The 23,652-nt window shown below is 38.3% G+C and overlaps 1 protein-coding gene across 7 annotated transcripts in view; it reads left to right on the top strand.

Annotated features, from left to right (window-relative positions):
- ZMYND8 (zinc finger MYND-type containing 8) overlaps positions 1 to 23,652 on the top strand; it is a 116,653-nt gene that overhangs the window by 78,203 nt on the left and 14,798 nt on the right. For all 7 annotated transcript variants that reach the window (XM_012539717.3, XM_012539722.3, XM_031951577.1 and 4 more), the window contains 5 exons: positions 4,301 to 4,453; positions 7,039 to 7,545; positions 17,970 to 18,356; positions 19,672 to 19,862; positions 23,131 to 23,211. In XM_012539717.3, the coding sequence (XP_012395171.1) occupies positions 4,301 to 4,453; positions 7,039 to 7,545; positions 17,970 to 18,356; positions 19,672 to 19,862; positions 23,131 to 23,211 (1,319 nt within the window). The remainder of the gene's footprint in view (positions 1 to 4,300; positions 4,454 to 7,038; positions 7,546 to 17,969; positions 18,357 to 19,671; positions 19,863 to 23,130; positions 23,212 to 23,652) is intronic.

Genomic DNA, 23,652 nt, shown 5'->3' with positions numbered 1-23,652 from the left:
AGCTAGGGTTTTTGGCTTCAATCCAATGGTGTTCTCTGTTCTGTAATGCTTCTCATTAGTGACCATTGTACAGTGGACTTGGATGTACATTGGGAGGAATTGAACTACAATCTCTTGGGGAGCTGGAAGAGAAGCCAGGCAGTCATCTAGGGGTACTGCAGCAAGTCCCAGGGCCTCGACTCTTGTTTGGTTCTTTTACCAGATAGACAGAAAAGGGAACCTCTTCCCCAGAGAGGGAGCTGATGGTGCACCAGATACGATATCTGACTGTTAATCAGCAGATTTCAAGTTGAGTTCCTGCACATCAGTACAGGCAGTCTAGACCCCTAGTGCCATGTGACCTGGGGCAAGTTATTTCCTCTCTTAGTGGTTTTCTCCTCTGTAACAAAATGGGGCTAGGTAGTGTACAATACCAGGACTCGAGTGCTGATTCCTGTGGATCTCAGTTTCCTCCTCTGTATAATGATGAGGTTGATTCAAATCTCCAGAGTATCCTCTGCAGTGCAGTGCATGGAGAGTTCTGGTCATAGTCAGGAAGACCTGAGCTCAAATCCAGCCTCAGACATTTACTAGCTCTGTGATCCATCCCTTTGGGCAAGTCACTTAATTTCTATTTACCTCATTTTCCTGCTCTAAATGGCTATAATGTAAGCTCCTATTTCCCAGGATTGTTTTGTCAGTCAAACAAGATAATGTCTGTAAAATAAAGCATTTAGCACATAGTAGGTGCTCTATAAATGCTTATTCCCTTTCTCCCTTTCCTCCTTCCCTATTCTGTGATTGCCATATAAATGAACCTTTTTCATTTAAAATTTTTTTCAAGTGAATCTAATATGGAACAAAATCAATCTTCTCTTTCTTTTGGTTTGCTTCTAATCAGACCTCTTATCTTGTAACTGTTTATCTTTGGTTAAACTAAACTCAGGAGTTCGTTAGCACTGTGATCAAAAGTTGCCTTTCTGCCCTGGGAGCACTTAGAGGTTTGTTGACCTAAAGTGAAGGGAATGTGGTCCAGTTCTATGAATTCCTCTGGGTTTGTTCCTCTGCTGTTTGAGGGAGACTTTTCTTTGACCTGCTGAAAAAGCAAGACCCTCCAGGCAGAGATGGCTCTTCCTGATTTGTTAGGAGATCCTTCGAGACCTGCTGGGCATAGAGCCTGAAGATAACCTTCTTTTCCTGGCTTCTTTCCTGGCCAGTGAAGGTGGTCAGGAGGAGCAGTGAGTTCATGGGTAGGACTCTCTTTGTCAATAATCTAATTCTCTAAATCAGCCATTGGGCTCATTGGTCATCTCCTATTATGAAGCCTTGGCTCTTTCTGCAGAACACGGTGTTATAGGTGGGGCCAGCAGACAAGTGTTCCCACTTGGATTGGACACTGGACTCATTACTATTGAATAAGAATGAAATAGTTGGCAACAGGGGTTTGACACAGAATCGTCCTGGGGTCATATGCCTGTTCCAGACAGAATAGGGTTTGGAATTGCTGATTGATTAGGAGAGACAACAGCTGAAAGGAAAAGTTGGCAAGAGGTAGGAGGAAGACCTGGCACATTCCAAGGGGGAAAGAACTACTGGGAAGATTATCCTCGAGAGACCTTGACTGGGGAACTAATAAGCTTTCTTTTGTCTGCTTCTACAGGTGGATGCATTTGGGAGGCTTTGGAAGAATGAATGTAATAGAATAATAACAATAGTAATAATAATGATAATGATAGTTAGCATTCATATGCACCTTAAAGTTTGCAAAGTGAGTTATGAGACAATATTGTCTCATTTGATCCTCATGAGTGTTTGGAAGTAGATATTCTAATCCCCATGTTACAAACTGAGGTGGAGAATGCTGGGAATTGAGTGCTTTTACTATTCCCATTTTACAGGTGAGGAAACCAAGGTAGATTCTGGAGATAAATGGTATTGTTATCCGGAAATTGAGGCAGACTTATTTTACTGGCCAAGATCATACAGTTTATAATGGTTGAGGCTAGGTTTGCATTCAGATCTAACTCCAAGACTATTGTGACATTTAATTGCCTTGATTTCCTTATTGCTGGGGAAATCCTTCTCTTCCCCAGGACATGTCACTCATTTTCCTTCCCTTTTTTTGTGATTTTTTTTTTTCCCCTAAAATGATGTAGTTTTTTTTTTGTATTTCAGGTTTAAGTCAAAAGTTCACTCCTAAAATAGAATTTGCTATTCCTGATGAATGCACCTCAGCAGATGTCCTCTGCTAATTTTAAACTTTTAAGTTTCTTAAAGGTCAGAATATCCTTTATAATGAAATGTACTATGAGTTTTCTGAATTAGGAAAGACTTTTTGTGGGAAAGAGGGGAGATTAATGATGAGATAATGATAATAATAGCTCACATTCTTGTGGTGTTTTAGAGTTGTAGAGCACTGTGATCATAATTCACACCTTCATGAGAGGAAATGTCATGCAATAAGAGTGCTGAGATGGGAGTTAGGACCCAACTGTGTAATATCCAACAAATTAATTAACTTCTCTTATTTTCCTCATCTGGAAAATGAAAGTATTGGATTTAATAATTTCTAAGGTCCCTCCAGTTCTCAATCTAATTAGGTCCTCTGACTCTGGGAATATAAGGGCTTAGTATAAGCTTGTGTTTCCAGTAAGTATCTGATGTCTTAGTAACAAGCAGGCAGCTGAGCGGAGAGTGCCTACCACCTGATGGAAGAACTTGGTCAGAGGTGAACTATGGAGGATGATGGACCAGAATTCCCAGGTGGTTTTAGGAAAAGAAGCAGGTGAGCCAGGAATTTTTTAGTAGTTTGGTTTGGGAGTAAGGCAGCAGTGAAAGTTACAGTCAAGGAGCAAGAACAAAAGTTGAAGTGTGCTGAGAGTGGCTGGTAGTTGGTCAATGGAGATTAAAGAGAGGCTTCTGCTACTGTTACATTATCTTATAAATGCCTAAAGACTCACATAAATGTTGGTGTTCCATGCTTAGATTTATAGGCACCTCAAGTCCCAGAATATAGAAGGGCAAAGCTCAAAGGGACATTGATGTTCTAGCTGGCAGAAAACTTAGATCAGAATTCTAGAGCCAAAAAGGACTTTAAAGATCATCTGGTCTAGGAATCCATGATTATGGATGGGAAAAAAAAAATACACTTTTATTTTCACTAGCTTCTAATGGAAACATTTCTTTCAATTAAGAACATAGGTCATGCCTTTTCTGAGAAGGAGTTCATAGGTTTCATCAGGCTGCCAAAGATATATGACTCAGAGAAAGCTTAAGAATATTTCATTTAGTCCAGTGCTCTTATTTTATAGAGTAAAAACTGGGGGAACTCCCAAAAACTTTGCCCAAAGCTAAACAAGGTAGTGTTTAAACCTAGTTCTCCTGGTTCCCAGTTCTCCTTGGATATTTGGTTCATGACTTGATTCATTAAGCTTCTAAACTGATCTTTTTGAGGGGTTAGGGGTTTGGGGAGTTAGGGAGGATAAGTAGGGAAGGATTAAATTAGCAGATTTCTTCTTTGAGAGCCTGGGAGAGTTCCCCTGGGCAGTAGATGAAGGAAGGCTTGATGCTGGCATGGAGATTTGTTTTTTGTAAGGGAAATTCCTGCAAAGGTTTTTGGTAGGCAAAACTTTGAGAAGCACAGCTAAAATCTTTCCAAATTTTCTTTACATTTCTCTCTCCCTCCCCCTCTTTTAACAACATTAAAGAGAATTGGATGAACACAACAGCAAGTTGGTTTAGACATGAGATCTAGATGTGACTCACTCTGATCTTGGGTAACTATACTTTCTTCATATGTAAGATGAGTTAGATTAAGTTATGTTCTTGGACTCTGGGGGTAGTTAGGTGACACAGTGGAAGGAGTGTTGTACCCAGAGACAGGCAGACCTGATTTCAAATTCAGCCTTGGACACTTAGTAGGATCATTAGTGTGATATTAGTCAAGTGACTTAACTTAGTTTCTTTATTTGTAAAATGAGGATAGTAATAACACTCCAAGGGTGGTTGTGAAGATCAAATGGATTGATAGTAATGTGCTAAGCACAGTGCCTGATACATAGTAGGTGCTTAATAGATAATTAATTTGTTAAAACTTGTTTGAATTTAAACAACTTGAAATAAGTTTCTCTCTTGATAATTTTGTATGTCTTTGAGAAAGATGATGGTATAAATAAATACACAGTATAATTCTCCAATTCTCTATCTGCTCTAAATTGATTTTGCTGGAGTTCTTTAATTGATGCCATTGGTACTGAGCATTGCTAGTGAAGTTGCAAAGTAATTTAGGGTTAAGTAACTTATATGATAAAATGTCTTTCAGATCGGAGCAAGGTGGATATGGACCTGAAAGAACTGAGTGAATCTGTTCAGCAGCAGGCAGCCCCCGTGCCCCTCATTTCACCCAAAAGGCAGATTCGAAGCCGATTCCAGCTTAACCTCGACAAGACCATAGAGAGTTGCAAAGCACAATTAGGTATGTCTTGGTCATGGATCAAAATGGGAGCCAGAGGTTAGATTTTTATTTTCAGCAAGTGTATTTCCTTCTTGGTTAATTATTTGCCAGCTATCAGTTAATAGTTATATAAGAAGAGAATTTGATCCAAACTATGAGTGGGTTATTCTTTAGCTGGGAGGCAACTTAATATACAGAGGAAGCCTCCTTCTAGGGGAATTGTTTTTCTTTTAAAATCCTATCAACTCGGGGTTTTCTTTGCCGCTATCTTAGCAGCAATATGTTTGTGGCATTGAAAATCATGCTTTTGCTCAATCTTGTACTTCCAGTCTCATCTGTTTATTAGATCCTAAACCTGCCTCAGGAGTATGTGGGGTATTCAGTGAGGAGTAACACTTCTGGTATGAGGGCTGCTCGTCCATCATTGGCGTCCAACCTGCTAACAGCTCTCACATGCGGCTATATGAAGCCGACGTAGATGGGCTAATCCTAGTTAAGGGGGACCAGCCGGCCTCAAACCCATCAATGAGTTAGGGATATGTCAAGATTTCTTCCCAGTGGAGTGGGTGGATGAGAACAATTTGTTCCAATGATTGTGAAGGAAGTTTGAAGCACATGCTATGGAGAGCTTGGAGCTTGGTCAGACACCAGATATGCTGAGATCATCTGCTGCATCCTGAGTCATTGTCTGCACATTCTTCTGGACGTTTGTGCTACCGTTGATGGTAGCTTTGATGACTTTGAAAGAGAGTTTGATGACAAGGACAAACAACCAGGCTGCCCCAGTATTTTCCTGTTGCAGTTCAATAAATGAGCAGTAGTGTGGTGTGGTGGATAGAGTGCTGGCTCTAGAATGCGGGTTTAGAGTGCCTCTGATATAACTCTGACCATGGACAAGTCACCTAATCTCTGAGCTTCAGTTTCCTCATCTATAAAATGGGGAAAGGAGAGGTTAGACTAGATTGTTGTCAAGGTCTCTTTCAGTTGTAATTTAAAATCTTACAAACTTGGGGCAGCTGGATGATGCAGTGGATAGAGCACTTCAGCCCTGAAGTCAAAAGTACCTGAGTTCAAATCTGGCCCCAGACACTTAACACTTCCTAGCTGTGTGACCCTAAGCAAGTCACTTAACCCCAATTGCCTCAGCCAAAAAAAAAATAAATCCCCAAACAACTTAGGAACTTTTATTCCCTGCATGGAGTCAAGAAGATCTGGGTTCAGGTCACAGTTCTGCTCCAGTAGCCTCTATGACCTTGAGTACCTCACTACATTTCATATCCTCATTTGTAAAATTGGGGCATTGGTTGATTCTTAGATGTACTGTAAATCGACAAGGTGGTAGATTGGGGGATAATAATAGTGGCATTTACATAACCCTTTAAAGTTACTTTTCAAATATTATCTCATTTGACCTCACACCAACCCTGGAAAGACAGGTACTGTTGTTATTCCCATTTTACAGATGAAGAAACTGATGTTGAGCAATATTTAAGTGACTTGTTTGGGGCTGTATAGCTTACTTAGTAAGTATCTGAGTAGAATTTGAATTTGGGTCTTCTGACACCAAGGCAAATGTTCTGTTGTACCACTTAGTATTTGTAGCATTCTATTTTGCATGTGAGAAAAACCAAAGTTTTGAGAATGGAAGAGAGTTGCTTGTGAGTAAAGTTAATAAAGTTGAGATGGTGCAGAGGGTAGGCTTGGGTCCATGCTATATGAAGACTAGTGAAGGAAACTGGACTTGTTTAGCTTGGAGAAGGCTCCAAGGGTCATAAGTATAAAAGAACTCTTCTGTGGAGGAGAGAGAAGAATACACTTTGGCCTCAGAGGCTAAAACTAGTAGCTATGGGTGGATGTTGTAAAAAGACCCATTTGGGTCTTCATATTAGGAAAAACTTCCTAATTATCAGAATTGTCCAAAAGTGCAATGGATTCCTTGGAAGTTCATGGGTTCCCCTTTCTTGAAGATCTTCCACCAGAACCTAGATGACCACTTGCCAAGTATGTATTGGTGGGTATTTTTTTTTTCTTTTTACATTTTTATTTTATTTTCAATTCTGAATTCTCTTTCTCCTTCCTTTTTCCCACTCAAGAAGGGAAGAAAAATAAAACGCATTGCAAATATTTATAGTTGCATAAGACAAATTCTCGCAGTAACTATGCTCAAAAAAAGAAAGAAGGAAAGAGAGCAAAGTATTCTTCAGTCTTTTCTCTGGGTTCATCACTTTACTCTGGAGGTGAATAATATATTTCATCAGGGATCATTTGGATTTGTGGTTGGTCTTTCAAAGTTGTTTGTCTTTACAATGTTGTTATTGCATAAATTGTTCCCCTGGTTCTACTCACTTAACTTTGGAACAATTCATACAGGGTTGAAGTAGTTAACTACCAAGGTACCTTTCATCTCTCAAATTCTGTGATTCTTTGACTTGAACCCAAGACCAAAGTTTTTTTTAATCACTTCATGTTATGTTTCCTATTCATAAGAATCTACTTTCTTCTTTAATGTTTGACAAGGAGAATGTTTGCGTGGTGGTCACAGTGATGAGATTTCCTTCTCTTGGTTGATGAATATGCACTCACAGGTTTTTCTCCTTCCCATCTAGGAATAAATGAAATCTCGGAAGATGTTTATACAGCAGTAGAGCACAGTGATTCCGAAGATTCAGAGAAATCGGATACAAGTGACAGTGAGTACATCAGCGATGATGAGCAGAAGACTAAGATTGAACAGGAGGAGACAGAGGACAAGGAGAGTAGCCGGACGGACAAAGATTCGACTGCTTTGAAAAAAAAGCCTAAACCTCCCACTCCAGTGGAAATCAAAGAAGATTTGAAAAGCACATCACCTCCCACTGAAAAATCAGATCCCTTAGTCAAAGAAAAGCCTGCTACAGATCCTGAGAAGGATTTTCCAGAAAAGGTCAAGACTTTGCCCCATCCTGTAAAAGAGAAAGTTAAAGGCAAAGATGAGACAGATTCCCCTACAGTACATTTAGGTCTCGACTCTGATTCAGAGAGTGAACTTGTCATAGATCTTGGAGAAGATCACTCTGGAAGAGAGGGACGGAAGAGCAGGAAGGAGTCCAAGGAGCCCCCCTTGAAACAAGAAGGTGAGCTTTTGTCAGTTTCAAGATGTTCTCATCTGGTATCTGGTCACAATCTTGTACCTAGGGGTTATTTAATTGTTTGATTCATCAGACATTGGGCAAACACTATGTGTCGTGCCAGGCAGTATCAAGACAAATTGCTTCCTTCCATAAGGAAGTGGTGCAGCGGATAGAGCATTGACCCTTGCATCGGGAACATCTGAGTTCAAACCTGGCCTTCAACATTTACTAGCTGTGAGATACAGGGCTAGTCACTCAACTTTGGTCTCAGTTTCTTCAACTGTAAATTGAGAATAGTTATTAGTACCTTCCTTGTAGGGTTGTTGTTGTGAAGATTAAATGAGGTCATATTTGTAGCATTGCACAGTGCCTTACATATAGCAGGGGCTTAATAAATGGTTGATCTCTTTCCCCTTTCTCTTCAAGGAACTTATTTTCTATTAGGGATAGACAGATAGAGATGAATGGATTAGATAGACCATTTATTATGCCAGATACTCTGCTAAATGCTGAGAATACTAAAATCCAGAATAAGATGGTCTCTTCTTTCCAGTATCTCAAGTTCTGATAGAAGACAAAATATAAAGAGTAGTGGAGAGTTAGGCAGAGCAGGGCATGAAGTGGAGAATCATGGCTGCTTACCATTACAAAATGGCAACCTTGGCAGGAACACTTGAATTCACTGACTGGTGAGTGAACTCAGGATGGAATCGTCCCTAAGTGGGCAAGGCAGCTGGTGGGGAGGTGGATGAGAGAGTGAGTTGAGTAGGAAGATGTGTGTACAGAGATAATTAACCATGATGAAGAGGGAATTCATTCAGACATGGGGGACTACTTGTGCATAGGCATGGATGCAGGAGAATGGTATATTACATAGAGGGGAACAACTCCTAGGCCAAGATTGAGTAGAATCGAGAGTGCATGAAGGGAACTAACAAGAAATTAGATCACCAAAGGTTAGAAATGAGCTATATTGGATCTAATACAGGCTAATGTTGGGATTTTTGCTTGAGTCAGTAAGGAGCCACTGAAGATTTTGGGGTGGATTTGATAGCTATGTAGAGAGTGGATCAGAGAGAGGAGACATTGGACTTTAGGAGACTATTGCACTCATCCAGGTGAGATGTTACAAATAGGATGGAAGCTGTTTGTGGAGAAAAGGGTCAGATACTAGAAATGTTTTAGTGGTGGAGTTTTCTCCTTTGATCCTCACTCTGGCTCTGTGAGATAAGAGAAGCTGATTTTATTTTTATTTTTGTAGATGAAGAAACTGAGGTTCAAGTTGAGATTTTTGCCTAGTCATACAGCTAGTCACAGGGTTAATCAAATTGTAGAGCTGAAAAGGGCCTCACTGATCATGTAGCCCAACCCCCTCATTTTACAGATGAGGTAATTGAGCAAGACTGAACTAGGCCTGGAGCCCAGGTTCCTTAATTACCGAGGCTCCATCCTCTCAGCCACAGAGGTCCATCGTTATTTTTAAGTTGTATCCACAATTTTTGTTCTGATCTCATAGAACTTTGTCCTTTAGCAGCATTCTATTTGTTTTTGTCTACCCTTTTTTTGTGGTCCCCAATCAAACGGTTTTCCCTTAGAAGTAAAGTATTAAGGGCGTGTGTTCTTGTGTAATTCCCCGTGCCCTCTCATACACCTCCCCCATGTATTTAAACATGTTAAAAGATTTCTTTGCTATTAGTAATTTTCGGCTTCTTTGTCCTTTTCATTCTATTTAAAATTATTGACCTGAGAAACATCAACAAACATGACTATTTCCACATACAAAGAACAGAAAAAGAGAATTATATATACAGCCCAAGAGTATTACATATAACATATTTTTAAAAAAATTTATGGATATTTCAAGAATCTTATCAAGTTTAAATTTTATATAACTTTATGGGTGCCTATTCCCTTCCTTCTTTTTTAAACTTTTTCTTTCCTTCTTTCTTAGGGATAGGCAGTACAGCCCCACTTTTTCCACTATTACCTCCTTCAAAAAAAAGATAGCTCTCAATTAATTAGTATAGACAAATCCACCAAATCTTGTACATCGTTGATGTCTGGAAATGTAAACTTTTACTTTTCTCTTTTGAGAGGTCTGAAGCTGCTTCATCATCAGCCCTCACAAGATGTAATTCGTCACTGATTTTTACGGTTTTTGAGGATATTTTTCTTTACCTTATATAGTCAGTGTATAAATTATTCCCCTCACTTCATTTGGCCTCAGCTCATGATAATTGTGTTTAGAATGGATTGGAGAAGTTGGTAGGTGGCAGACAAATGAGACCATCACACTAGATGGCATTTTGGAATCCTGTTATTCCGTCTTGATGAATTTCAACATTAATTTCTTTTACTCTTACTACAGTTATATCTGACATACAGTAAGTGCTTCAGAACTGATTTATATCTCTGTCTCTCCATTTATCTATTCCAAGGTACCATGAAGGGTTTGACTTGTAAGATAAGGGGCCCTAAGTGTGGTCCTCCAATCCCTGGAAGATCCTCAAGAACTTTTCTCTATGGTCAAAACAGTTTTCTTAAAAATACTAATACATTTGGGATATGGCAAATACCCATAAATAAAACTCACATAAACAGTAGATCTTTGGGGGGGAGAGGAGGGTGGTCCTCAGTAATATTTAAGGGCAAAACTAAGCATTTGAAAAACTACATTCTCACTTGGAAGTAAATTTGGAACAAGAGTTTTAGAAGCCTCAGGAACCCCCACAGATCACCTTGCTTGTTAGTATTTGTCTTTTAGGGATATAACCCCAGGGAGGGCAAGTGTTTTGCCCAAGATCACACAGATATGAACTGTGGTCTCTGACTCTAAATTTATTACCCTTTCTGCTACTGCTACTTTATTTTTTGTTAAGATTACTGAGATTTAATATTATACGGAAGTTTGGATGACTGAATAGATCTTGGGGCAGAATGATGTGTTTAAAAACAAAACCAAACAAAAAACCCACTGCTGAGGTTTTTGGTGTGATGGAGTGAGTTCTATAAAAGCTAGTGTCATTCTAGGAAATTGATGAAGGATTAGATCTGTGGGTGAGGATGATGAAAATGATACTACTACCAGCATACATTTATACATCACACCACCACCACTGCTACCACCCACTTAGACAACACTGACACCAAATAGACATCACCCCCATTTATACAACCAACGCCTAATATATATACAATACCAGTTTTGGCCAGAACCTCTAAGGATCTTCTCCCAGATTGATCTCTATATATTTTTAACATTGTCTAGAAATCTATTCTGAAGTATTTCATTGAAAACATATCAATATAATGATCTATATTTCATAAGTAACTTTAATGTTTTAGTGCATAAAATATCTTTTTCTCTTATTTTTCCTTATTACAACCCACTCATTCACCTCCCCTGACCTCCCTTTGTCCCAGTAGAAATGTTCCTATGTTCTTAAAACAAGTTGATACCCAAATGCATATGTAGAACTATACTGTTTTTAACATCACATCCAGCCTTCCCTCCCTGACCATATTGCCATCTGTCCTGAGAGTAGATGTGTGTAACGTCCCCTTACCTCCCTCCTATCCACTTCTTGTTCTGGCTATAATATTCAAATGAACTATAGCATTGCTTCTGTAAAAAGTTTGTCAATTGTCTGCCTTTTTGATCAAGATTGATATTTTTGTCTCAATTCTTACCCAGTCCTTCGTCGTGGAATGGGTTTAGTTAAACTGAGCCCTGGAAAACCTTAATTTAGAAAGACCAAGGTCACCTGCTGCATCCTGGTCTGTTACCTTTTATTCAATGACTCTGTAGGAGATGACTTTGCACTCCTCTGCCTCAATTAAATTTGCTTCATATACAAGTCAAAGCATTTACCCTCATGATGTCATTGGTTTTCTTCAAGACCTAGAGATGAACAACACAACACCTAACATTTATGTGATAATGGCAGCCAACATTTATATACCACCTAACATTTAAAACACAACACCTAACATTTATACAAGACTATCATCTAATATTTATACTACAATAACACTACCTAATGTTTATCCAGTATCACCTAACATTAATAGAATGCTTTAAGATTTTGCTTGAGATAGTATTTCATTCAGGATACAGATTCAACTTTGGAGCCAGGAAGACTGGCTGACGGATATGGTGGGAGGCCATGAAGTCATATCACTTATCATTGCTCTAGACTAGAAGTGTCAAATGTGGTGGGCTGCATACAGTGCTCTCCAGTGAGGGTGGCACTGGATTGGGCAATAATTAACAGATTACATAAAAATAAAACATATTACAGTTTAAAACTAAGTCAATATGTGGCTTAATTGGTAGAGAAAATTTCTTCTTTTAGGAGAGTTCTCTATCAGTGAAGTGACAGGTCCAATCTTTCTCTTTAATTTGATTTTTGCATTTGATATAACAATTCTGTGTGGTATAGATATAATGGAGATTATTTTCCCCATTTTATAGATGAAGGTTAGGACTTTTTGCTTACTTCATCTGAGCCTTTTTATTGATGTTGCTTTCTGCCTGAATTGAGGAGAATATCCTTATCTAGTGTGACTTGTAAATAGTAGAGGATACAAGGCTCTGCAGGGAAGAGGTGTAAGGGAAGGAGAGAATTATAGGGGGCTCATATGTGAATCTTTGGTCATTGTATGTGACTCTCTGCTCAGCACATCCAATGAGGGGATAGGAAAAAATAGTGATGTTTTTATTATTGGAGGGATGATTAATTGGATTTAATTTTTATTATACTAGGCAATTGAGAAACTTTATATACCAGTCATTATGAGAATAATGACAAGAAATTCAGCATTCCATAGTAGATAGAAAACTGGCCTTGGAGTCAGAGCTGGGTTAAGGTTCCGCCTCTGTGTTAATTGTGTGACAGGGGCTGGTCACCCACTGCTCAGTGACCCAGACCATTCTCTAATACTGAATTGCAGAGGAAGCTTCCGTTCCCTACTCCAAGTAAACCCTATAGGAAGTCACACCTCCTTTCCCCCCCAAAAGTGACAGGAATCTCAATTACTTTCTGGTTACACAGCCTTTTTTATATGAATTAATCTTGAAATATTAGGTAACACTGGATTAGAATTGGAAACTACTTAGTGCCATGACCCCAGAAGAACACTTGCCTAAAGTTCATCCAGTTGGTCAGTGAAGAGCCAGGGGTCAAACCCAGATCTTCTGGCTGATCCCAGCTAAAGTGATCTTTCTACTACATATAAACTCCTTTCTCTAAGATGTAAAAGGCACAGCCATAGAATAAAGGGAATCCTCACCTGTAAAATTAGGAAGCTGAATTTGATGATGTCTTAGACCCTTTTAGTGACTGTGATTATTATAGTCTAGTTTTATTCTTGGATTTTTTGGGGGGGAGAGGGGTGTTTCAGAATAGTGTCCTGCTATTTTTAGAAATGACCTTGTTTTTAAATTCACCGATATTTTATTTTTCCAAATATAGGTAAAGATAGTTTTCAACATTCATTTTGATAAAATTTTGTGTTCCAAATTCTTTTCTCCCTCCCTTCCTTACTCTTTCCCACTCAAGACAGTAAGTAATCTGATATAGCTTATACATATACAATCAAGAAATTATATTTTTTATTTTTAAAATACGTGCAAAGACAGTTTTCAACATTCACCCTTGTAAGACCTTGTGTTCCAAATTTAAGAAATGATATTTTTCAATAATTTTTTATTTACTAAACATTCTTAAAATAGATATGATTAGATTATGCTTTGTCATCACATTTCTGATACTTGTAACTAATTTGGTGTATTTGTGTGAGCTGTAAGGGTTAAATTGGTTTTTATAGCTAATGATCAAGAAATCATTAATTTTCAAGAGGAAAAATTCCTCTTTAAGAGAGTTCTTTCTTCCTTTAATTCATTTTTTTTTTCCTTTCTGAAGGTTCTAGTTCATAGGTTCTAGTTCATAGACTTCAAAGCATAGACTCATCAAGTCCAATGATCCCTGAGACCCTTTTTCAGGAGGTTTATGTGTTTAAAACTTTTCAAAATAATGCCAAGATATTTTAATTTTGAATGCATTTTAATATTAATAGATACAACTCAAAACAAATTCTTTGGGGGGGGGGGCTCAAATTTTTTTTTTTAAGGAGTATTATATAGGGGTCCTGAGACCAAAAATTGAAGAATCACTGATCTAGGCAAATGTCTCCTGATTAATGAGTTAATTTACAAGAAAATTCCTTTTCCCCAAATGCTTTTCTTTCATGTAGGAGATGACTGCAGTCACAGACTGGCTTGGTTATTTTTGGATGAGGCAGGCTTGTGCATGCTGATGGCCTGACCTGAATCTTTTTTTTTTTTTTTCCTCCTGCTCTGGGCAATTGAGGTGAACTCTGTAAAGGATCTTATGTGGGGGTGGTTAAAGATGGCTTTAAGATTTACCAAGTAAAGGTTGACAGAAGATAACTGGTTATTCTTCAAACTGACCTTTTGTGTGGGTGGATTGGTCTTTTTTAAAGACAGTTTTGTAAGATTGAAGAATATGATTTTAAAATACAATTTGGAGAGCTCAAAAGGAATTATGCTAGAAACTACATCTGTGGAGTGTTGCTCTCTCCAGGCCTTTTCAAGAGGCTGAAAGAGGGTAATAATATCACATTTGGGGTGGGGCAGGATATTAAACACTGTGGTCTGAGAGTGGATGTGGGGGTCAGGGAGCAGCATTTGGAACCCCTCCAGAGTTCAGCAGCAGGATGGTTCTGCCTGGAGATAATAGGACTGGGCTGCTGATGAAGGGAGAGGGGTAAGGGGAGCCACCTTTAGAAGCCCTGTGTTTGGAAGTATGCTAGGCCTGCCTCCCTAATGGTGGTTATCCAGACGAGGTTTTTCAGCCAAACCACAGGGGGAGAACGTTTTATCCCAGAAGTCAAAACAGGCCATTTGCTTCCATTCATCCTCCTTGGCTTCCCAGAAACATTTAGCTTTACTGAAATCTTCCTTGGATATAATTATATTAATGTTTTTATGAAGGGTGGTATAAACTTTAAAGAATGGGCATATTTTTTTATTAAGTAATTTAATGTCATAAAGATTTAATCACACTTTTTGTTCTTTTGGGAAACCTAATTTCAGTGTTTCTAGAGCAGTGCATAAATTCAGGCTTTCTGGTGGCCTGGGTGGTCTTGTCTCCACTGAGTCTTTTTTAAAAGAGTACTGTTTATTTCTAGCCCCATTGCTGTTTTGGACTTTACAGTTATTTTTTTCTGATTGTTTTACAAGTATGACAATTTACACTATTTTATCTTGAATATGCAATTTTGGAATTTAGCTGCTTAGAGTACTAATGATTAGTTATTGGCTTTTAAAAATAAGAGAATCTATAAAACACAATTTCAGAACTCTATAGTTGTTTTCAGGGGCCCCAAACTTATCTTAAGAGTCCTAATTAAATAATAATAATGTTGCTGTTGTTTAGTCAATTTAAGTTGTGGTCAAATCCTTTTGGGGTTTACTTGACAGGGATACTGAGATGGTTTGCCATTTCCTTCTCCAACTCATTTTACAGATGAGGAAACTGAGGCAAATACGGTTAAGTGACTTGCCCAGTGTTATACAACCAGTAAATATCTCTCAGGCTTCCTGACACATAAATAATCATCATCTGGACTTGGCTCTTCTCAACAATGAGATGATTGAGGCCAGTTCCAATGATCTTGTGATGAAGAGAGCCATCTGCACCTAGACAGAGGACTGTGGGAACTCTGTGGATCACAATATAGCATTTTCACTTCTTTTGTTGTTTGGTTGAATTTTATTTTCTTCTTCATTTTTTCTTCATTTTTGATCTGATTTTTCTTGTGCAACAAGATAATTGTATACATATGTATGCCTATATTCTATTTACATATTTTTTTATTATGTTTGATATATATTGGATTATTTGCCATCTAGGGGAAGGGGTGGGAAGAAGAGGGGGAAAATTTGGAACACAAGGTTTTACAAGGGTCATTGTTGAAAAAGTATCCTTGCATATGTTTTGAAAATAAAAAGCTTCAATTTAAAAAAGGAAAAAAATAATCATCATGAAAAAATCAATAAAAATAAACATTTAAAAATAAAGGAACAATCATGTATATAGTTTCAGAACCTGACAGTTGTTTTTAGGGGATTTCTTGCTAGTAATAGTCTCATTTAAGAACTCTAAATAATAGTAATTAATAATAGCAGTATTATCCTAAGTCTGAACTCAGAAGGGATTTAAATGCAGATCCTCTTTCCTACCCTACTCCCAGTTCACAGATGAGTGAACTGAGGCCCACAGAGCTTAAATATATTGCCTGAGTTCATGTAGGTAGTAAGCATAAGAGGGAGGATAGTCTAGTTACAGTTATAGTTATTTCTCCTCCAAAATAATTTAATTGATTAAAATCTCAACATGTTCTGGACACTAATAGATGCCCAAGTCAGAATGGAGCAGAGGTTTATTTCTAATTTTCTTAAGAAAAAACCCTTTACGTCCTTTCCTATGAACATTTCTTCTTTTGAGGGAGATGTTGCTTTTCTTGGAGTTGGTGGTACCATGGAGCACTGGGTCTGGAGTTAGGGGGACCTGAGTTTAAATGTGGCCTCATTCATTTATTAACTGTATGAACCTGGGCAACTCACTTAAACTTGTTTGCTTCAGTTTCCTCATCTCTCAAATGAGCTGGAGAAAGAAATAGCAGACTACTTCAGTATCTTTGCCAAGAACCACCCCCCTCCCTGCCCCCCAAAATGGGGTTACAGAGTCTAACAGAACCGAAAGAACTGAGCAACCCAACAATTACATCAAAAGACTGTGTTCTGTTTGGCCTCCTGGACCTGGCTTCCTCATCTGGTAAATAAAGGGATTAGACTAGATGGCCCTTTTGAAGTCTCATGCATCCTTAACCTTATGGGCCTACTATTCTACAATTATAATTTAAAATGAGCTCCGGTGCCATCTCTTTAGAGACTGGTTGTGCCTCCATTTTGCTTCCCAGCCTTCTTTTGTGCTGGGGATCGCCTTTAACTCTGTTCTCCTGCCAGCCTGGCTCAATGTCCTTTGCTCCTGACCCCCCTTATCTCTGACCTTGGTTATCTTCCCCCTCCTAGAGCCTTCAGTTGAAAGGGTCATTTTCACAACCTCCTGATCTTTGATACTTTTTGTACATTCTTATCTTATCCTTCTTTATCCCTTTTCCTTAATCCTGTTACCTTTATAGATAAGGAATGGGAGGGTCCTCAGAGGTCATCTAGTCAGTCAACCAGCAAGCATTTATTAAGCACTACTGTGTGCTGAGGACCCAAAAAAAAAACAAATGAGATCTCAGGGGAAGTTCTCATTCTAATGGGGGTGGGGTAGACAAAATACAAATAACTGTACATGTAGGAATACATATGGAAAGTAATATCAGAAAGAAGGGAATTCAGCTCCCATCTTATAGATGAGGAATCTGAGACTAAGGCAAATTGAGTAATTTGCCTAAGATGACCCAGGCCGGAAGCGTCAGGGATGGGATTTGAATCCAAGTACTCTCACCCTAGAATTAGTCCTGGAAACATTGTGTTTCTCAACATTGTGTTTCTCTTCACGGTAGTGATCATGTTGCAGTTTTCTCTATTTTTCTTTTATATCTCCCACAATGCCTCATATAATTGGTGATGAATAAATGTTGGTTGCGGTCAGCTAGGATTCACAATGGATAAAATGCTAGCCTTGGAGTCAGGAAGACCTGAATTCAAATCTGACCTCAGACACTTATTAGCTGAATGACCCCGAGCAAGTCACTTAATTCTGTTTGCCTCAGTTTCTTCATCTGTCAAATAAGCTGGAGAAGAAAATGGCAAACCACTCCAGTATCTCTGCCAAGAAAACCCCAAAGGCTATATAGAGTCAGATATGACTGGAAAACTACCACAAAAACAAAGATGTTGGTTGGGTTGTGAAAAAATATCTGACATGGCTTGATGACCATGGTGTCATATCAGCACAGGTTTCTTCTGCTGGTCGTTGCAAATGATTGTAACCTTCATGAGGGGAGTTGTTGAGTGGAAAGAACCTGGGAGTATTTATAACAGTTTGTATTAATTATATGTTACAGTATGTTACATATAATATATAATAGCTTATTATATATTGTTATTACAGCATAATTAATGTTGTTAATATATTACATCATCTATATATATTTTGTATAGTATATAGAATATAGTCCACATAGCATGCATTATATAACATTGTAACTCAATGTCAGTCATTGTTAATATTATTTTTCCTTCACAGTAGCAGCTGACATTTTATATAGTGCAAAGTAATTTAAACACAGTATCTCATTTGATTCTTAAAACAAAGCTATATGGATTTTTTTCTCCATTCTTAAAGGAGCAGAAGTCAAATACCCTTTTCTCCCTGTGGCTTTAGCTGTAGGTAAAGCCCCACCACCTGCTAGTGTCAGCAGCAACCATCCTCCTCCTGAAACACCTGTCCTCACCCGATCAGCAGCCCAAACTGCCCCGGCAAGCGTTGCCACAGCCGCCACCACCATCGCCGCACCCACCATCGCTACTCCCCCAGCAGCCACTGGGAGCCCAGTGAAAAAGCAGAGGCCGCTGCTACCTAAGGAAACCGCGCCAGCTGTGCAGCGGGTCGTGTGGAATTCTTCAAGTAAGTTTCAGACATCTTCTCAGAAATGGCACATGCAGAAGGTCCAGCGTCAGCAACAGCAGCAGCAGCAGAGTCAGCAAGGCCAGCAGCAGCAGCCTCAGTCCTCGCAAGGGACAAGATATCAGACCAGACAGGCTGTGAAAGGTATCTTGCCCCTCCCTCCATTCTCAGTGGAGCCCAACTCCATCCCATCATCTGTTTTTTAGGAGTAGCATTCTTACTATTTTTAGTTCCCATTATACGTTTGTTTTCAGATCATGATGTACCAAAAGCATCCTTCATTTCCTTTGCCTTGTTGATGAAATTATACAGTGTGAAAAGCTGGTAGCAAAGTATATTTTAATAGAATGCATTGTTAGCCGATTTGAAGAAACCATCTGTGGAAATGACTGAATTAGCAACACAGTTGATCCCGTTTGCATATCTCCATCCCTCCCAGTTCTTAACAGGTCCAGCTTAGAATTGATCTGAGACAAAACAAACACATGAAAATTTAGTTCCTGGTTGGCGTTCATCTGCAACCATTAGGCCAGACACGTAGAGAGTGTGTGTGTGTGTATGCACGTGTGCACAAAGCACGCATGATGCTAAACTGAGTTAATGCAGATCCTGTACAGAGAATGAGTGAATTATCTTTGGTTCCATAAAATTTGGACTCTGGGATTGTAGTTTGTCTGTTTCATGTACATGCTCCCAAGAGGAGAAAAGTAGTTAGGGCTGCCCAGAGCCCTTTATGAAACCCTCCCAAGGCAGATGGGCTTTAAAAAATACACACACACACACACACACACACACACACACACACCCCTTAGGAAGTAAAGATAGTGTCTTGGAACTTCTGTGTTGGGGGGGGGAGGGGGATGTAGGAGAGAGGTAGAGGTGCCATTTGGCTATTGGGAGAAGAACTGAGAGTGGAACCATGCCCATTCTTGTTTAGAGTGCCCATTGTATGACTTTTTGGTTCCAACTTCATATCCACTATTTTCCTTCAACTCTCTGGTGCCTCATTACTCTTACTCTGGTAAGAGTGGATTTATTTCAGGAGTAGCAAGCTTAACTCCTAGAACAGGGATTCTTTTTTTTTTTTTTTAATCAGAAGAATTAATATTTAACAATAATTTAGACTTCAATTTGATATTGTTCCAAAGTATCCATATATACAAAATCCAAATCTGAACAGGGATTCTTAATATTTTTTATGTATTGGACCTCATTAGCAGTCTGGCTAAGCATCAGAGGTTCCCTTTTCTGCATGTTTTTAAATGTGTAAAATATATAGGATTACAAGTTTGTGGTTCAGAATCAAGATTAAGGAATTCTGTCCTAGAAAGTTTGCTCCATTGTTGTAGGGAGCAGCTTTATAGGTTAGAAGTTAACTTCAATATTTTTATCCACAACTTACATTTTGTAATGTAAAAGACACAAGACACTAAGGTAATGGGATCCTTTACTTCCCTAGCTGTCCAGCAGAAGGAAATCACCCAGAGTACTTCGACCTCTACCATCACTCTAGTGACGAGTACTCAGCCAGTCTCTATGGTCACCAGCTCAGGATCCTCAAGCACATTGTCATCTTCCCTCAGCACTGACTTGCCCATTGCCACAGCCTCAGCAGATGTGGCTGCTGATATTGCTAAGTATACTGGCAAGGTAAGCTCTTGAAAATTCAGCTGTAAACCCAAAAGACTGCTGTTAGAACCTCAAGGGCTGTGCTTTTAAAGCAAGATGATTCTGAGTCTTAAACTCTAGGTTTTATGAGGCTTAGAGGAGAATTTGGAGAAAATACAGTCTCTGTCCACAGTTTTCATTTTTCAAATTGTTTTTCATCATGAGATGATTTCAAAGTTGGAATTATTTAATGTATTATACTGAAGTATTTCTAGAGTAGAGGTTGTTACAAGTCTGAAATCATATGACCTCTGTTATAAGAATTTTTTTTTTAAATATGGAAAAGGAAAGAAAAAGGGGAAGAATATTTTTGTTCTTTTTACCTCACAATGAGTTGTTGCTTTCCAGTTTTCAATGCTGCATTTGCCAAATGCCCAGCAAAGCTGAAGGAGCTGTACGCTTTGGCTTTCCACCAGGGTTTGTGAATTCGTATTCAGATATGTGGAAGCTGAATCACATTATATTACAAATGCTTGCTCTGTTTAGTTTATCCATTTTTTCTTGGTGAGTTACACGTTTTCAGGAATTATATGTTATTTCTAGTGTAGCTAAGACAATTGGGGATTGAACCCTTTTCCAGGAGAAGGCCTTAGTACTTGTGTATCCATGGTATATCTAGAGTGGAGTGATAGGGCCTTTGTTCCTAAGGCACCAAACAAATATAACCATTCATATCTCAGCAGAGTAAGACCTGCCAGTCTCTATTTCTTCTGCAATGAGTATGTTACTCCTTGGGAAATGTCAGAGCTGGAAGGAACTTCAAAGCCTGATCTCCACTTTAGGCCCAAGGATGGAACATGATTTGCCCAAGACCATTAGGCCAGTAAATGGCAGACGTTGGTATTCAAACCATAGGTCTCCTCAATCCAGGGTTCCGTTTTCATATTTACCCTCCTGCTATCAGGTGAAGAAAAGCCATTTTTGGTTTAAAAAAGAAATTTCTCCTATTTGGGAGGCACTGTGGTATTTAGAAGGACATTGGCTTTGGAGTTAGAGGTCTTGGGTTCAAATGTTATTTCTGATATGATAATAACAGTAGTAATAATAACAATAACAGCAGCTAACATTTATATATTTCTATGTGTTGGGCACTATTAATTACCATTAATATCTCCTTTGATCTTCACAAAAGTCCTATTATTATCTTTTATTTATAGATGAGGAAACTGAGGCAGATGGATTAAGTGATTTGTTTCAGGGGTTACACAGCTAGTAAATATTTGAGTCTGTATTCAAACTTACATCTTCCTAACTCCAGGCCCCAAGCTCTATCCATTGGGTCACCTAGCTACCTTTAAACTTCCTATATGTTGGGTAAGTTATTAATCTTCCTAGCCTCAGCTGCCTCCTCTATAAAATTCAGAAGTTGGGCTAAATGACTTTCAAGGTATCTTTTAAGCTCTTGATTGTTGATCCTATAAGGATTGGATTAAGTGATTTTTTTTTTTTTTTTTTTTTTTTTTTTTTTTGGTTTCCAAGTTGACAAGAGTTGGAGATTGCAATGTGTATTTTGGCAGAAGGATAATTCTTCATTACTATGAAATTCCCTATTAAATTTGGAAATACTAATGTGTATAAAGAGATGAAGCAATGATTTCTCTGAAATGGAATGTAATCGTTAGCACAGACTATATCGGGTTTCTTATAGTTTTAAAATTTTCTCATAAAGAGTTTTAATTTTAAAAAACTGACAGCATTAGTAGTAAATTTTCAGTGTAGACTAATAAAGAATGATTGTAAAACACTTGCAAAATACAAGGGGTTGTTTTTCCTGGCAGATCCCCTAGTGGGACAATGTTGTAAGCTGGGAATTGAAATCTATATGTCTCGACAGTGAGACAGACATTTGTTCTCCCCATCTCTCACCCTTGTTTTGGGGTGAATTTGAGGTTAATTAGCTTGGGTTTTTTGAAAACTATTTCATTTGTCTGTGGAAAATTTACATTTATATACTTCAGAAGCAGTAGATTGAAAAACATATAGTCAAGTTAAACACTGGAAGCAATGATTTAGGTTAGAGACTTATTCTGGCTATCTGACCCCTCTCTTAAGCTTGGGCTTAGGGATGGAGAGTTCACTTACTACTCACACATGTCCTTTTACTTTTTCTATAATAGTATTTCCCAAGGGAGATTTTATGTTGCCTCTTCTTTTTTTCACTGTTTCTTTCCTGGGCATCCTCTAAGTAAACAAACTACTTGCTGGGAGTTAGAACTTGAACTGCTTTCTAGGCTACCTAGTAGCTATGTGTGCATAGCTGTAACTAGGGCAGAGTGATAGGGCTTTTGTCCCTAGTGTGTTGCTAATACTTCTACTCTGAGTAGAAACAACTGAGCTTAGTGTATGTAGTTAGTAAAAATAATTAGTTTAAATGAAAGCTACACGTGACCTGTTTTTCTCCAACATCCCAGATGAACTCTGGTCTTTCCTGGTTCTTCTTAACAATCTCCCAAATAATAGCTTCTTAGAAGCTAGGTGGTATAGTAGATGTAGCACGTTAGTCAGAAATACCTCTTTTTAAACTGATTTTTTAAAAAAAACATTTTTATTATACAATAAATAAAACATTATTTGGGGTTGACAGACCATACATTATAATTCAACTAAGGAAAACAGGAAAAAGAAACCACAGTTCAGATATAGCAGACTTAGAAAGCTCAGAGTATGCTGATTAAGAGCCTGATGCTCGGGCTTTGCCTTCTACCCTTAGTCTCTAGTCCCTTGTCCATACCCTATGCTAGTCTGCCCTTGACTTAGAATTTTTAAATTCAAATATGAGGAGAGATACTCGGTAGCTTTATAATCTTGGGCAAGTTATTAAACTCAGCCTTAGTTTTCTCATTGTAAAATGGGGATAATAATAGCACCTGTCTCACGGGGTTGTTGTGAAGAGCAAATGAAATCATGTAAATTTTAGAGTAGCATTTATATATAAATAAATATATAAATATAAATATATAAAATACATATTATGTATAATATAATGTATATTATATTGATATTGATATAATTATATAATTATATGAGGGAGCTTGGGGGTTCCCTCTACATGGCCTTGTGTTTCAAAGTCTTAGGTCCTTTCCCCATTTGAACTTTCTTAAAAAGTTTATTTGAGGGTACCTTTTATTTTCCTTTTCTTCTCAAGCTTTAGAATTGATAGTTACCACTGTTGTGGCCTGCAGATGTCATCCATGGATTCTGGTGAAATAACTAATCCTGACTTACACTTATTTTTGGTTTTTTCTTTTAGATGATGGATGCCATCAAAGGCACAATGACAGAAATATATAATGACCTGTCTAAGAATACCACTGGAAGTACAATAGCTGAGGTCTGTTGAGACTTATTGATGTTAACAGAAAATTTTTTGTGTCTTGATTCCTTTAAAAGGTTGCTGGAGAAGTTTGCTTTGAAAACTTTTTCCTGTTTTGTCCTAGTGCTAATTAAAACTTATGTTTAAGGGGAAGAAGGGGTGGGGAGACTACATCAGCCTTGTATGTAGATGGAACTTGCTTTGTTCCCTTTTATTCACATGTGGGAGTTGGGCTATGCTGATGGACCCCACTTTATGCAGTGATCACATCTCCCATCAGTTTTTACAAGGTCGGATGTTGGTCATTTGCCCTGGTTTTTGATTTTGAGAAGGGTTGCTGCTGTGAATATGTTTAATGAGTCTGGATTTGTGTATGTTGTGTATTTTAACAGTGTTGGGGCCCAGTGGGTTTGGATTGAGGTGAAAAGCCCTTGAAACTAGAATTACCTAGATGGATTG

Source organism: Sarcophilus harrisii, chromosome 2, assembly GCF_902635505.1.
Source record: "Sarcophilus harrisii chromosome 2, mSarHar1.11, whole genome shotgun sequence".
In the NCBI taxonomy this organism is placed as follows: domain Eukaryota; kingdom Metazoa; phylum Chordata; class Mammalia; order Dasyuromorphia; family Dasyuridae; genus Sarcophilus; species Sarcophilus harrisii.
The sequence above is the reverse complement of the archived record's forward strand: the minus strand, read 5'-3'. Positions and strand labels throughout refer to the sequence as shown.